At 33.5% G+C, this 17,874-nt stretch overlaps 1 protein-coding gene across 6 annotated transcripts in view; it reads right to left on the reverse strand.

The window, feature by feature from the left end:
* Positions 1–1,069: 1,069 nt before the first annotated feature.
* trim9 (tripartite motif containing 9) overlaps positions 1,070–17,874 on the reverse strand; it is a 73,737-nt gene continuing 56,932 nt past the window's right edge. For 2 of the 6 annotated variants that reach the window (XM_061969079.1, XM_061969077.1), the window contains 3 exons: positions 11,040–11,340; positions 7,861–8,077; positions 1,070–2,304 (listed from right to left, as the gene is read on the reverse strand). In XM_061969079.1, coding sequence (XP_061825063.1) covers positions 2,227–2,304; positions 7,861–8,077; positions 11,040–11,340 — 596 coding nt within the window. In that variant the 3' untranslated portion in view covers positions 1,070–2,226. Of the gene's footprint in view, positions 2,305–7,860; positions 8,078–11,039; positions 11,344–17,874 lie in introns of all 6 variants that reach the window. The other 4 variants (XM_061969081.1, XM_061969080.1, XM_061969078.1 and 1 more) reach the window with 2 other exon arrangements.

The following is a 17,874-nucleotide window of genomic DNA, read 5'->3' on the forward strand; positions in this document are numbered from 1 at the left end:
ATACACATATATATATCTCCATATGTATATATATACACACACATATATAGACATATACATATATGTATATATATATATATATATATATATATATATATATATAAAAATATGTGTATATGTATGTATATATATATATATATATATATATATATATATATAATGTGTCTATATATATACATATGGAGATATATATATGTGTATATATATATATATAGTATATATATGTGTATATATACAGTATATATGTGTATATATATACAGTATATATATGTGTATATATACAGTATATATATATACATATATACATATATATGTGTATATATACAGTATATATGTGTATATATATACAGTATATATATGTGTGTATATATACAGTATATATATATGTATATATACATATATATATGTGTATATATATATGTGTATATATATATATATGTATATATATATATATATATATATTACACACACACACATAAGAATCAATTTAAAAAAAACATGTTATATATCTATATATATTTCAAAATGTATTATCAAAATTATTCTTTAAAAAAAAATTTACTTTGGAAAATGAACCGATTCTGAATCAAAATTAAGAATCGTGATTGTATGTGAATCAAAATACATATATATTCACATATACATACAAATATACATATATACATACACATATATATATCTCCATATGTATATATATATACACACACACATATATAGACATATACAGACATATACATACATATATATATATATATATATATATATATATATATATATATATATATATATATATATATATATATAAATATGTGTATATGTATGTATATATATATATATAATGTGTCTATATATATATACATATGGAGATATATATATGTGTATATATATAGTATATATATGTGTATATATACAGTATATATATATGTAATATATATATATACAGTATATATATGTGTATATATACACAGTATATATATATATATATATACATATATACATATATATATATATACATATACATATATATATATATATATATATATATATATATATATTACACACACACACACACACACATAAGAATCAATTTAAAAAAAACATGTTATATATCTATATATATTTCAAAATGTATTATCAAAATTATTCTTTAAAAAAAAATTTACTTTGGAAAATGAACCGATTCTGAATCAAAATTAAGAATCGTGATTGTAAATTCAGAAGTCAAAGTCAGAATAAAGAAAAGGTTCATGATTGAATGTGAATTAAAGTTACCATAATTTTTTAAAAATGTATTTAAAAAAATAATTGATTTAGATTCGAAAGAAGTGGTGCAATGCATTTAGTCTTAACTGCACTGCACTTTATTACCTCACGTGCCCTAAATAACGCTCAATTCAATCAATGGCAAACTGTGCTATAGTTGACGCGCACATGGTCTTTAATTAGGGTCGAATCAAAAAACATTAGCATTAACAGCTACGGCTGATGTGTTTTTAATTGTTGACAAATATGTCCAAGGTCTCCCTCAAATATATTTTAATTATTGTAGTTGTAGTCGTGTACAACTGGACTGCCTGGAAACTGAGAGCTGCTTTTTAATATTCAGCAAGGTCAAAATATTAAGAACAGTCGCTGACGCTCCTCAAAAGTCGGCACCGTTGTGTTTGTCCCGCCGTGGACCAACTGCAGGTGTACCTAATATTATGAATATTCCTTGAGACGTTTTAAATTGGACAACGCTCTCTCTGGTCATCCCGTACAAGCCCCCGAAATCCCACCCAATCTACTGTACGGTAAATACTTGCAGCTTTAAAATGTTTTCAGCGACAATATTAGAAAAAAGTACAAATAATAAACCTTTGTTTGTCACTGTGCTTTTGTTTCCTCCACACCCACACACCCACTCACACAAAGCTCACACACGCTACGCCACAACCATCAAGTAGAAATATACACCTATAGAAATATACACTAGAGCACATCTCATGTCATTCAGTACGTTATTGTGCTTGTCTCCTTACCCACTGCCCCATATTATAATAATATGTATTATATATAATAATAATAATAATAACAATAACATGAACCGCTCGCTCTGCTAAATGGCAGTTTGGTGAAGCACTGACGTCTCGTATGTTGTTGATGCTTCATGTGTCCAAGGCCAGGCGTGATGGAGGAGGAGGGACGGCTGTGTCCACAAGGTGGCGCTAACAGGAGTTGTGGCTTTTAGCACATAGCGTTGTTGGGATCCACCTCCCCAGGTGTGTAGAAATCAGGGATGGGGAGGCCAGTGTGCAGTGTGACCTGCAGAGAAGCACAAACATGAGGCCTGAGAGGGGCGCTGTTGCTCCACATTCCACACACTTCATTTGGCCTCCTGACACCCACTCAGGTGTTTTTGTTTTCTCTAGGGACTACAGTCTCGATCCCATATAGATGCTGAATATTGATGTGATAGCAGTATAAAAAAAACCATCGAAATGTCCTCCAATAACACACAAGGTTGGTCTTTTCTCCTGTTTTAGTCAAGTCATTCACAAAAGGTAAACATGGTCTGCTATTAGGCTACTAGGAGCGAGCAGCTACACAACAGCTAAGCCAGGGGCCGGCAACCCAAAATGTTGAAAGAGCCATCTTGGACCAAAAATACAAAAAACAAATCTGTCTGGAGCTGCAAAAAATGAAAAGCCGTATATATAAGTGTTATAATGAAAGCAACACATGACGTAAGTGTCTATATTAGCTATAATAGCCTACTATCAAAATGACTTTAAAAGTCTTATATAAGTGTTATAATGAAGACAACACATGATGTAAGTGTCAATATTGGCTATAATAGCCTACTATCAAAATGACTTTAAAAGTATTATATAAGTGTTATAATGAAGACAACACATGATGTAAGTGTCTATATTAGCCTACTATCAAAATGACTTTAAAAGTCTTATATAAGTGTTATAATAAAAGCAACACATGATGTAAGTGTCTATATTAGCTATAATAGCCTATCAAAATGACTTTAAAAGTCTTATATAAGTGTTATAATGAAGACAACACATGATGTGTCTATATTAGCCTACTATCAAAATGACTTTAAAAGTCTTATAAGTCTTATAATGAAGGCAACACATGACGTAAGTGTCTCTATTAGCCTACTATCAAAATGACTTTAAAAGTCTTATATACGTGTTATAATGAAGACAACACATGATGTAAGTGTCTATATTAGCCTACTATCAAAATGACTTTAAAAGTCTTATAAGTCTTACAATGAAGGCAACACATGACGTAAGTGTCTATATTAGCTATAATAGCCTACTATCAAAATGACTTTAAAAGTCTTATAAGTCTTACAATGAAGGCAACACATGACGTAAGTGTCTATATTAGCTATAATAGCCTACTATCAAAATGACTTTAAAAGTCTTATATAAGTGTTATAATGAAGACAACACATGATGTAAGTGTCTATATTAGCTATATTAGCCTACTATCAAAATGACTTTAAAAAACTTATATAAGTGTTATAATGAAGACAACACATGATGTGTCTATATTAGATGTATTAGCCTACTATCAAAATGACTTTAAAAGTCTTACATACGTGTTATAATGAAGACAACACATGATGTAAGTGTCTATATTAGCCTACTATCAAAATGACTTTAAAAGTCTTATAAGTCTTATAATGAAGGCAACACATGACATAAGTGTCTATATTAGCATACTATCAAAATGACTTTAAAAGTCTTATATACGTGTTATAATGAAGACAACACATGATGTAAGTGTCTATATTAGCCTACTATCAAAATGACTTTAAAAGTCTTATAAGTCTTACAATGAAGGCAACACATGACGTAAGTGTCTATATTAGCTATAATAGCCTACTATCAAAATGACTTTAAAAGTCTTATATAAGTGTTATAATGAAGACAACACATGATGTAAGTGTCTATATTAGCTATATTAGCCTACTATCAAAATGACTTTAAACAACTTATATAAGTGTTATAATGAAGACAACACATGATGTAAGTGTCTGTATTAGATGTATTAGCCTACTATCAACATGATTTTAAAAGTCTTGTATAAGTGTTATAATAAAAGCAACACATGACGTAAGTGTCTATATTAGCTATAATAGCCTACTAGCAAAATGACTTTAAAAGTCTTATATAAGTGTTATAATGAAGACAACACATGATGTAAGTGTCTATATTAGCCTACTATCAACATGACTTTAAAAGTCTTATATACGTGTTATAATGAAGACAACACATGATGTGTCTATATTAGCCTACTATCAAAATGACTTCAAAAGTCTTATAAGTCTTATAATGAAGGCAACACATGACGTAAGTGTCTATATTAGCCTACTATCAAAATGACTTTAAAAGTCTTATATACGTGTTATAATGAAGACAACACATGATGTAAGTGTCTATATTAGCCTACTATCAAAATGACTTTAAAAGTCTTATAAGTCTTACAATGAAGGCAACACATGACGTAACTGTCTATATTAGCTATAATAGCCGACTATCAAAATGACTTTAAAAGTCTTATATAAGTGTTATAATGAAGACAACACATGATATGTCTATATTAGCTATATTAGCCTACTATCAAAATGACTTTAAAAGTCTTATATACGTGTTATAATGAAGACAACACATGATGTAAGTGTCTATATTAGCTATATTAGCCTACTATCAAAATGACTTTAAAAGTCTTATATAAGTGATATAATGAAGGCAACACATGATGTAAGTGTCTATATTAGCTATAATAGCCTACTATCAAAATGACTTTAAAAGTCTAATATACGTGTTATAATGAAGACAACACATGATGTAAGTGTCTATATTAGCCTACTATCAAAATGACTTTAAAAGTCTTATAAGTCTTATAATGAAGGCAACACATGACGTAAGTGTCTATATTAGCCTACTATCAAAATGACTTTAAAAGTCTTATATACGTGTTATAATGAAGACAAAACATGATGTAAGTGTCTATATTAGCCTACTATCAAAATGACTTTAAAAGTCTTATATAAGTGTTATAATGAAGACAACACATGATGTAAGTGTCTATATTAGCTATATTAGCCTACTATCAAAATGACTTTAAACAACTTATATAAGTGTTATAATGAAGACAACACATGATGTAAGCGTCTATATTAGCTATAATAGCCTACTATCAAAATGACTTTAAAAGTCATAAGTGTTATAATGAAGACAACACATGATGTAAGTGTCTATATTAGCTATATTAGCCTACTATCAAAATTACTTTAAAAGTCTTATATAAGTGATATAATGAAGGCAACACATGATGTAAGTGTCTATATTAGCTATAATAGCCTACTATCAAAATGACTTTAAAAGTCTAATATACGTGTTATAATGAAGACAACACATGATGTAAGTGTCTATATTAGCCTACTATCAAAATGACTTTAAAAGTCTTATAAGTCTTATAATGAAGGCAACACATGACGTAAGTGTCTATATTAGCCTACTATCAAAATGACTTTAAAAGTCTTATATACGTGTTATAATGAAGACAACACATGATGTAAGTGTCTATATTAGCCTACTATCAAAATGACTTTAAAAGTCTTATAAGTCTTACAATGAAGGCAACACATGACGTAAGTGTCTATATTAGCTATAATAGCCTACTATCAAAATGACTTTAAAAGTCTTATATAAGTGTTATAATGAAGACAACACATGATGTAAGTGTCAATATTAGCCTACTATCAAAATGACTTTAAAAGTCTTATAAGTCTTATAATGAAGGCAACACGTGACGTAAGTGTCTATATTAGCTATAATAGCCTACTATCAAAATGACTTTAAAAGTCTTATATAAGTGTTATAATGAAGACAACACATGATGTAAGTGTCTATATTAGCCTACTATCAACATGACTTTAAAAGTCTTATATACGTGTTATAATGAAGACAACACATGATGTGTCTATATTAGCCTACTATCAAAATGACTTTAAAAGTCTTATAAGTCTTATAATGAAGGCAACACATGACGTAAGTGTCTGTATTAGCCTACTATCAAAATGACTTTAAAAGTCTTATATATGTGTTATAATGAAGACAACACATGATGTAAGTGTCTATATTAGCCTACTATCAAAATGACTTTAAAAGTCTTATAAGTCTTACAATGAAGGCAACACATGACGTAAGTGTCTCTATTAGCTATAATAGCCTACTATCAAAATGACTTTAAAAGTCTTATATAAGTGTTATAATGAAGACAACACATGATGTAAGTGTCTATATTAGATGTATTAGCCTACTATCAACATGATTTTAAAAGTCTTATATAAGTGTTATAATAAAAGCAACACATGATGTAAGTGTCTATATTAGCCTACTATCAAAATGACTTTAAAAGTCTTATAAGTCTTATAATGAAGGCAACACATGACGTAAGTGTCTGTATTAGCCTACTATCAAAATGACTTTAAAAGTCTTATATACGTGTTATAATGAAGACAACACATGATGTAAGTGTCTATATTAGCCTACTATCAAAATGACTTTAAAAGTCTTATAAGTCTTACAATGAAGGCAACACATGACGTAAGTGTCTCTATTAGCTATAATAGCCTACTATCAAAATGACTTTAAAAGTCTTATATAAGTGTTATAATGAAAGCAACACATGACGTAAGTGTCTCTATTAGCTATAATAGCCTACTATCAAAATGACTTTAAAAGTCTTATATAAGTGTTATAATGAAGACAACACATGATGTAAGTGTCTATATTAGATGTATTAGCCTACTATCAACATGATTTTAAAAGTCTTATATAAGTGTTATAATGAAAGCAACACATGACGTAAGTGTCTATATTAGCTATATTAGCCTACTATCAAAATGACTTTAAAAGTCTTATATAAGTGATATAATGAAGGCAACACATGATGTAAGTGTCTATATTAGCCTACTATCAAAATGACTTTAAAAGTCTTATAAGTCTTATAATGAAGGCAACACATGACGTAAGTGTCTATATTAGCCTACTATCAAAATGACTTTAAAAGTCTTATACAAGTGTTATAATGAAGACAACACATGATATGTCTATATTAGCTATATTAGCCTACTATCAAAATGACTTTAAAAGTCTTAAAAAAGTCTTATAATGAAGACAACACATGATGTCTATATTAGCTATATTAGCCTACTATCAAAATGACTTTAAAAGTCTTATATACGTGTTATAATGAAGACAACACATGACGTAAGTGTCTATATTAGCTGTAATAGCCTACTATCAAAATGACTTTAAAAGTCTTATATACGTGTTATAATGAAGACAACACATGACGTAAGTGTCTATATTAGCTGTAATAGCCTACTATCAAAATGACTTTAAAAGTCTTATATAAGTGTTGTAATGAAGACAACACATGATGCGTCTATATTAGCCTACTATCAAAATGACTTTAAAAGTCGCCACCTCGTATCGGATTAATATTTGTGTGAGACAATTGTTAAAGCTTCAATATCGGTATGGTATCAGAAGTGAACAAGTTGTATCGGGACACCTCCAATGATCATGATAGTACTTTAAATGATATCATATAATCATGCAAGGAGCAAATGGATTGAAATTAAAGCCTCCAATTTTTTTTTCTCCTTAGCTTGGAAGTGTTTTTCTTTCCAGATTGAATCATCAAATGCAAGAACTTGTCAAATCAGCCTTAAGGAATGAAATGTGTTTGATACTTTCTAAATAAGCTTTACAACGTGTTCTGTTCATTTTAAAGCTTGCTTGGAACCGAGGTGATGTTTTCTTCTTCTGGTTTTCTGACCTGCACGTTTCGGTTGAGGCTGATGGCGGGGTAGTAGAGGCCCTCCAAGCCCTCGAAGGCCACGGGACCTTGCTGCTCATCGTTGATGAGGAAGATGATGATCCCGCGCGTGAAGTCCAGCAGCACGCCGATGGTCGCGCCTTTGCTGATACCGCCGTCCGTCCTGCGAGGACCACAAATGGACCAATGAGCTGAAATACTTCCAACAGGTGCAATACTGTGAATTGAAAAAAGGAGTACCACTGTTATTTTTACCGTAAAATTTGTGGCGACTGAACTTCCAGTTTTTTACTGTGAACTCTACAGTCATTATTACAGTGAATTACAGTAAAAAAATGTTTTATAGTGTATAAAATGTCAATTAATGTACCAATGTTATTTTTACGTAAGAATTCTGCAGACTAAGCTGCACATTTTTTATGGAGAAAATATACGATTGTTAATTGTATCATGCAATACTTTAAATTGAAAAAGAGTACCATTGTTATTTTTACCGTAAAATTGTGGCGACAGCCTCCTTTTTTTTTTTACTGTAAAATCTACAGTTGTCGATTTAAAATGCATTACTGGAAGATTAAAAAACGTACTACTGTTATTTTTACTGTAAAATTGTTATGACCCAGCTGCCATTTTCTTTACTGTAAAGTCAATGGTGGGTTTTACTCCAAATTACTGTAAATGGAAAAACGGTACCAATGTTATTTGTATGTAAAAATTCCGAAAACTAAGCTGAAATTTTATTATGGAAAAAATATACGGTTGTTAATTGTATCATGCAATACTGTAAATTGAAAAAGAGTACCGTTGTTATTTTTACCGTAAAATTGTGGCGACAGCCTCCTTTTTTTTTTTTTACTGTAAAATCTACAGTTGTCGATTTAAAATGCATTTCTGGAAAATGAAAAAACATACTACTGTTATTTTTACGGTAAAATTGTTATGACCCAGCTGCCAGTTTCTTTACTGTAAAGTGAATGGTGGGTTTTACTCCAAATTACTGTAAATGGACAAACGGTACCAATGTATTTATTATATGTAAAAATTCTGAAAACTTAGCTGAAATTTTATTATGGAAAAAATATAGGGCTGTTAATTGTTTCATGCAATACTGTAAATTAAAAAAAGAGTACTACTGTTATTTTTACCGTAAAATTTGTGGTGACTAACCTTCCAGTTTTTTTACTGTGAAACTTAGTCATTATTACAGTGAATTACAGTAAAAAAAAAAAAGTTTTTATAGTGTATAAAATGTAAATTAAAAACGGTACCAATGTTATTTTTACGTAAGAATTCTGCAGACTAAGCTGCACATTTTTTATGGAGAAAATATACGATTGTTAATTGTATCATGCAATACTGTATATTGAAAAAGAATACCATTGTTATTTTTACCGTAAAATTGTGGCGACAGCCTCCTTTTTTTTTTTTTTTTTTTACTGTAAAATCGACAGTTGTTGATTTAAAATGCATTACTGTAAAATGAAAAAACGTACTACTGTTATTTTTACAGTAAAATTGGTATGACCCAGCTGCCATTTTCTTTACTGTAAAGTCAATGGTGGGTTTTACTCCAAATTACTGTAAATGGAAAAACGGTACCAATGTTATTTTTATGTAAAAATTCCGAAAACTAAGCTGAAATTTTATTATGGAAAAAATATACGGTTGTTAATTGTATCATGCAATACTGTAAATTGAAAAAGAGTACCACTGTTATTTTTACCGTAAAATTTGTGACGACTAACCTTCCAGTTTTTTACTGTGAACTCTACAGTCATTATTACAGTGAATTACAGTAAAAATGTTGTTATAGTGTATAAAATGTCAATTAAAAACGGTACCAATGTTATTTTTACGTAAGAATTCTGCAGACTAAGCTGCACATTTTTTATGGAGAAAATATAGGATTGTTAATTGTATCATGCAATACTGTAAATTGAAAAAGAGTACCATTGTTATTTTTACCGTAAAATTGTGGCGACAGCCTCCATTTTTTTTTTTTACTGTAAAATCTACAGTTGTCGATTTAAAATGCATTACTGGAAGATTAAAAAACGTACTACTGTTATTTTTACTGTAAAATTGTTATGACCCAGCTGCCATTTTCTTTACTGTAAAGTCAATGGTGGGTTTTACTCCAAATTACTGTAAATGGAAAAACGGTACCAATGTTATTCTTTATGTCAAAATTCTGAAAACTAAGCTGAAATTTTATTATGGAAAAAATATACGGTTGTTAATTGTAAAATGCAATACTGTGAATTGAAAAAGACTATCACTGTTATTTTTACCGTAAAATGTGTAGCGACTAACCTTCCAGTTTTTTACTGTGAAATCTACAGTCGTTATTACAGTAAAAATGTTTTTATAGTGTATAAAATGTAAATTAAAAACGGTAACAACGTTATTTTTACATAAGAATTCTGCAGACTAAGCTGCACATTTTTTATGGAGAAAATATAGGATTGTTAATTGTATCATGCAATACTGTAAATTGAAAAAAAGTACCATTGTTATTGTTACCGTAAAATTGTGGCGACAGCCTCCATTTTTTTTTTTTACTGTAAAATCTACAGTTGTCGATTTAAAATGCATTTCTGGAAAATGAAAAAACATACTACTGTTATTTTTACAGTAAAATTGGTATGACCCAGCTGCCATTTTCTTTACTGTAAAGTCAATGGTGGGTTTTACTCCAAATTACTGTAAATGGAAAAACAGTACCAATATTATTTTTTATGTAAAAATTCTGAAAACTAAGCTGAAATTTTATTATGGAAAAAATATACGGTTGTTAATTGTAAAATGCAATACTGTAAATTGAAAAAGACTATCATTGTTATTTTTACCGTAAAATGTGTGGCGACTAACCTTCCAGTTTTTTTACTGGGAAATCTACAGTCGTTATTACAGTAAAAATGTTTTTATAGTGTATAAAATGTAAATTAAAAATGTATTAAAGTTCAATAAAAACTGCTCTCCTGTTAATGTCATCCATTGGACATATGTTTGTTGCTAGGCAGAATTCACAAGGCTCCATCCTTATTGGCCAATGGAAAAAAACAGAGTAAAAATACAGATGTGGTAGAAAACCACAACGTATGACAGCTGGCATCCGCCAACAAGCAGAGCACGGACATTGCTTGCTACTTTACGATCATTTAGCCGCAAAAACGTACCTGTTGGTGTGCGAGTTGTTGTGCATGAACCAGGAGCGGTTGTTGTCCACGTACATGGCCCACGCCTTGTCGTCCTTGCCCAGCATCACGTCCTTCAGCACGTCGGCCCGCGCCACCCCGAAGGCGGGGTCGGGGTGGTTGTCGTAGCGGTCCAGCGTCATCTCCCAGTAGTGCACGCCGCGGGAGAAGGCGGTGTTGCCCACGGCCACGCGGTCGTCGTAGCCGCTGCACGACACCGTCAGGTTGTCGTTGGAGAAGACGATGTCCGGGTGGGCCGAGGCGGGGTCGAAGGTGAACCACGCTACTGCGCAATTGGGGTGGGGGGCAGAGGGTTGCTTAGCGACCACAGCAGTGAACCACAACAACACCACCAACATTCATGTAGTAATAAAGTACTATTAATGCTGCGATAGTATTGAAATAACGTACAATACTACAGTCCAAGTAGGATTAGAATGACTAACTCTGATTTAATCATGCAGGAGTTACTGTGAGGATGATGGGAAAATGTTGCAATAACTCATTTGGTCAAAGACTATATTATTATACAAAACACAAAACCAGTGAAGTTGGCACATTGTGTAAATGGTAAATAAAAAGAGAATACAATGATTTGCAAATCCTTTTCAACTTATATTCAATTGAATAGAATGCAAAGACGAGATATTTAATGTTCCAACTGAGAAACTTGTTTTTTTTTTTACAAATAATCATTAACTTAGACTTTAATGGCAAAGAAGTTGGCACAGGGGCATTTTTACCACTGTGTTACATGGCCTTTCCTTTTAACAACACTCAGTAAACGTTTGGGAACTAAGGAGACACATTTTTGAAGCTTCTCAGGTGGAATTATTTCCCATTCTTGCTTGATGTACAGCTTAAGTTGTTCAACAGTCCGGGGGTCTCCGTTGTGGTATTTTAGGCTTCATAATGCGCCACACATTTTCAATTGGAGACAGGTCTGGACTACAGGCAGGCCAGTCTAGTACCCGCACTCTTTTACTACGAAGCCACGCTGTTGTAACACGTGGCTTGGCATTGTTTCGCTGAAATAAGCAGGGGCGTCCATGATAACGTTGCTTGGATGGCAACATATGTTGCTCCAAAACCTGTATGTACCTTTCAGCATTAATGGTGCCATCACAGATGTGTAAGTTACCCATGACTTGGGCACTAATACACCCCCATACCATCACACATGCTGCCTTTTCAACTTTGCGCATATAACAGTCCGGATGGTTCTTTTCCTCTTTGGTCCGGAGGACACGACCTCCACAGTTTCCAAAAACAATTTGAAATGTGGACTCGTCAGACCTCAGAACACTACTCAGTGGCCTAGTGGTTAGAGTGTCCGCCCTGAGATCGGTAGGTTGTGAGTTCAAACTCCGGCCGAGTCATACCAAAGACTATAAAAATGGGACCCATTACCTGCCTGCTTGGCACTCAGCATCAAGGGTTGGAATTGGGGGTTAAATCACCAAAAATGATTCCCGGGCGCGGCACCGCTGCTGCCCACTGCTCCCCTCACCTCCCAGGGGGTGAACAAGGGGATGGGTCAAATGCAGAGGACACATTTCGCCACACCTAGTGTGTGTGACAATCATTGGTACTTTAACTTTAACTTAACTTTTCCACTTTGAATCAGTCCACCTTAGATGAACTCTGGCCCAGCGAAGCCGGCGGCATTTCTGGGTGTTGTTGATAAATGGCTTTCACTTTGCATTGTAGAGTATTAACTTGCACTTACAGATGTAGCAACCAACTGTAGTTACTGACAGTGGTTTTCTGAAGCGTTCCTGAGCCCATGTTGTGATATCCTTTACACACTGATGTCGCTTTATGATGCAGTGCTGCCTGAGGGATCGAAGGTCACGGCTTTGCCGCTCACGTGCATTGATTTCTCCAAATCCTCCGAACCTTTTGATGATATTACAGACCGTAGATGGTGAAATCCCTAAATTCCTTGCAATGGCTGGTTGAGAAATTTTGTTCTTAAACTCACAAATCAGATTCTGCCTTACCGCCAAAAGATTTATGTCGATAGTCTCACAGATTGTAGCAATGACATGACAGTGTCTTCTCTGCAAACTCGTCAGACCACTTTTCCACTTTGCATCAGTCCATCTTAGATGAGCTCGGGCCCAGTGAAGCCGGCGGTGTTTCTGGGTGTTGTTGATAAATGGCTTTCGCTTTGCATAGTAGAGGTTTAACTTGCATTTACAGATGTAGCGACGAACTGTAGTTACTGACAGTGGTTTTCTGAAGTGAGCCCATGTGGTGATATCCTTTACACACCGATGTCACTTTTTGATGCAGTACTGCCTGAGGGATCGAAGGTCACGGCCTTGCCGCTCACGTGCAGTGATTTCTCCAGATTCTCGGAACCTTTTGATGGTATTACAGACCGTGGATGGTGAAATCCCCAAATTCCTTGCAATAGCTGGTTGAGAAATGTTCTTTGTGGAGGTCTTCCTCCCTCCGGGTTCCTTGGACCACCAATGACGGACATGACAGCTTCGGTCCTCTTTGCACACAATGATTTATTTGACAATAAATGTTCTTTTATGCTTTTCAGCAAATGTCTTGTGTCTGTCAAATCTCGCCCGTGAGCAAACGAATGGTTTTTCCTCTGTCTTCGCTCTCACTCTCGCTCGTGCTCCGACTGCCAACTCTCCACCACCAACAACTCTCCTCTCTCCTTCCCGACGGCTGCTTTTAACGGAGCGACATGTGATCAGACCAACACTCTCACCTGTGTCATCTACGAACCTGTCGCTGATCTCGAAGCCGGTCGTGGCACACCCCGCTTCGCTGCAGGCCCGCAGGCCACGCCCCCCCCCACATTCTTAAACTGTTCGACAATTTGCTCACGCATTTGTTGACAAAGTGGTGACCCTCACCCCGTCCTTGTTTGTGAATGACTGAGCATTTCATGGAAGCTGCTTTTATACCCAATCATGGCACCCACCTGTTCCCAATTAGCCTGTTCTCCTGTGGCATGTTCCATTTAAGTTTTTGATGAAAATTCCTCAACTTTCTCAGTCTTTTTTGCCACTTTTGCCAGCTTTTTTGAAACATATTGCACGCATCAAATTCCAAAGGAGCTAATATTTGCAAAAAATAAAAGTTTCTCAGTTGGAACATTAAATATCTTGTCTTTGCAGTCTTTTTAATTGAATATAGGTTGAAAAGGATTAGCAAATCATAATAGTCTGTTTTTATTTACCATTTACACAACTTTACTGGTTTTGTGTTTGGAAAGGGAAGTTAATTAAACTTGAATGATGTGGACTGCATGAGAAAGTGGAAAGGACAACTAGGCTCTCTTTGACCGCATGCTCATGTACCAACAAGAATATTGTCCACCACAGCAACAACACAACCAATGACGTAACAGCACTGGACTGCCGAGTCAGCATTAACAGCGCCGATCAGCCGATTGTGCACGACAATGTCAACACACGTGACTTTCACACAAGCATTTTACAGCGCATGCAGAGCTGGCTAAAAGCTGGCGGATGATACTTCGAGTGCAGCTGCTGTCTTCCTTGTGGAATTAGTTGAAAAATACACCAGGGGGGTTGCCTACAGCCACAAGTGTTATTTGCTGTTGTGAAAAACGCACCCCGCCCACTGGAGGAACTTGCTAGTTTGAGTATTTACAGTAAGTATTCATGTAAGTGCTATTAAATACCAGAGGTGGGTAGAGTAGCCAGAAATTGTACTCAAGTAAGAGTACTGTTACTTTAGAGATTTATTACTCAAGTAAAAGTAATGAGTAGTCACCCAAATATTTACTTGAGTAAAAGTAAAAAGTATGTTGTGAAAAAACTACTCAAGTACTGAGTAACTGATGAGTAACATACACACACATATCATATATATATATATATATATATATATATATGTATATATATATATATATATACATATATACACATACATTGATATATACAGTATATCATTTATATTTATTTATTTTGCCGTTTTTGTTTACATGCTAAAGGTGTTTTACTGAATATACATGCATGTTTAACACATATAGATTCCTTTCTTTCATGTTGACAAGAATATAAGTTGGTGTATTACCTGATTCTGATGACTTGCATTGATTGTAATCCTGACAGCAGTGCTTAACGTCCACGTTTTCAAATGCAGGAGAAAAAAAGTTCCTCCTTTCTGTCTAATACCACATGAAAGCGGTTGGTTTTTGGTATCTTATTTGTCCAGCTTCCATATTCGTTTTCACACACTTTACAAGAAATACATTGGCGGCAAATTCCGTAGCTTGCTAGCTTGTTTGCGCTGGCTTTCGGAGACTCTTATTTTGAAAGCGCAGGCGCGATGGAGCGGCACTTTTATTGTGAAGACAGGAACTGTGCAGTCAGTCTTTAGGCTTGTGACGGGATGTACGTTTGAAATAAAAAAGTGTCTTTTTTCCTTCACACTTTTGATTGATTGATTGAAACTTGTATTAGTAGATTGCACAGTACAGTACATATTCCGTACAATTGACCACTAAATGGTAACACCCCAATAAGTTTTTCAACTTGTTTAAGTCAGGTCATGTGACCGCCTGGCTCTGTTTGATTGGTCCAACGTCACCAGTGACTGCATCTGATTGGTGGAACGGAGTCAAACGTCACTAGTGACTGCATTTTATTGGTGGAACGGAGTGAAACGTCACCAGTAACGCAGGCACTATGAAAGTCTGTCTGACAGACCAAAACAAACAAAGCGTGCATTAACAGATCGATAAAAATTAGTAGCGAGTTGAATGTAGATAAAAGTAGCGGAGTAAAAGTAGCGTTTCTTCTCTATAAATATACTCAAGTAAAAGTAAAAGTAAGTTGCATTAAAACTACTCTTAGAAGTACAATTTATCCCAAAAGTTACTCAAGTAGATGTAACGGAGTAAATGTAGCGCGTTACTACCCACCTCTGTTAAATACTCATGTCATTTAAATAATATAAGCAACTGAGTACTTGTGTACCGCAATACTATATGTAGTACTACAGTCATATCATTATATGTAGTACTACAGTCATATCATTATATGTAGTACTACAGTCAAATCACTATATGTAGTACTACAGTCAAATCACTATATGCAGTACTACAGTCATATCACTATATGTAGTACTACAGTCATATCATTATATGTAGTACTACAGTCATATCACTACATGTAGTACTACAGTCATATCACTATACGTAGTACTAGTCATATCATATGTAGTACTACAGTCATATCACTATATGTAGTACTACAGTCAAATCACTATATGTAGTACTACAGTTATATCACTATATGTATTACTACAGTCATATCATATGTAGTACTACAGTCATATCACTACATGTAGTACTACAGTCATATCACTATATGTAGTACTACAGTCATATCATATGTAGTACTACAGTCATATCACTCTATGTAGTACTACAGTCAAATCACTCTATGTAGTACTACAGTCATATCACTACATGTAGTACTACAGTCATATCACTATATGTAGTACTACAGTCATATCACTATATGTATTACTACAGTCATATCATTACATGTAGTACTAGAGTCATATCACTATATGTTGTACTACAGTCATATCACTATATGTAGTACTACAGTCATATCATTATATGTAGTACTACAGTCATATCACTATATGTAGTACTACAGTCATATCGTTATATGTAGTACTACAGTCATATCACTATATGTAGTACTACAGTCATATCACTATATGTAGTACTACAGTCATATCACTATATGTAGTACTACAGTCATATCATTATATGTAGTACTACAGTCATATCACTATATGTAGTACTACAGTCATATAATTATATGTAGTACTACAGTCATATAATTATATGCAGTACTACAATCATATAACTATATGTAGTACTACAGTCATATCACTATATGTAGTACTACAGTCATATCATTATATGTAGTACTACAGTCATATCATTATATGTAGTACTAGTCATATCATTATATGCAGTACTACAGTCATATCACTATATGTAGTACTACAGTCATATCACTATATGTACTACTACAGTCATATCACTATATGTAGTACTACAGTCATATCATATGTAGTACGACAGTCATATCACTATATGTAGTACTACAGTCATATCATTATATGTAGTACTACAGTCATATCATTATATGTAGTACTAGTCATATCATTATATGTATTACTACAGTCATATGATTATATGTAGTACTACAGTCATATCATTATATGTAGTACTACAGTCATATCAGATGAGTGCAGCTAGAGAAGACTTTGCATAGTTATAATTTAAAAGATGACATATTCAATACAAATGATACATGAACTGCTAATAGAGTGTAGTATATTATAATTCATTGAAAGGTGTTTTGTTTATTTTTCAAATCAACACATTATTGTGTTAAAGGCAAACAAATTATGTTTCGAAAAGTAGCATTATCACTGGAGGACTATAGAGGATGAGGAATAGATAAACATGCTACACTACACGCTGTAGGAGGGTACAAGAAACCATGCTAACCGCTAAGCTAAAACTCTTGAATGTAAACAGAAACACTATTATCGACATAATCTTAAAACAAATGAAGTATCAGTATTAGTATGATCAATACTGTCCCTGTACTACTTGGTATTGGATCGATTCCCAAATTTGTAGTATGGCCCAAAGCTAATGTACCCAGACAAAAAAAAATGATGATGTTTTGACAGAAGTGAAGATAGAACCTTCTATGATCATAATTTTTGTAAGATTTGAGGCAATATGGCCCATCCTCACTTGTGTTTGTTAATAGCCAAAAGGAAA

The sequence above is a fragment of the Nerophis lumbriciformis genome, linkage group LG08 (genome assembly GCF_033978685.3).
Source record: "Nerophis lumbriciformis linkage group LG08, RoL_Nlum_v2.1, whole genome shotgun sequence".
Classification (NCBI taxonomy): domain Eukaryota; kingdom Metazoa; phylum Chordata; class Actinopteri; order Syngnathiformes; family Syngnathidae; genus Nerophis; species Nerophis lumbriciformis.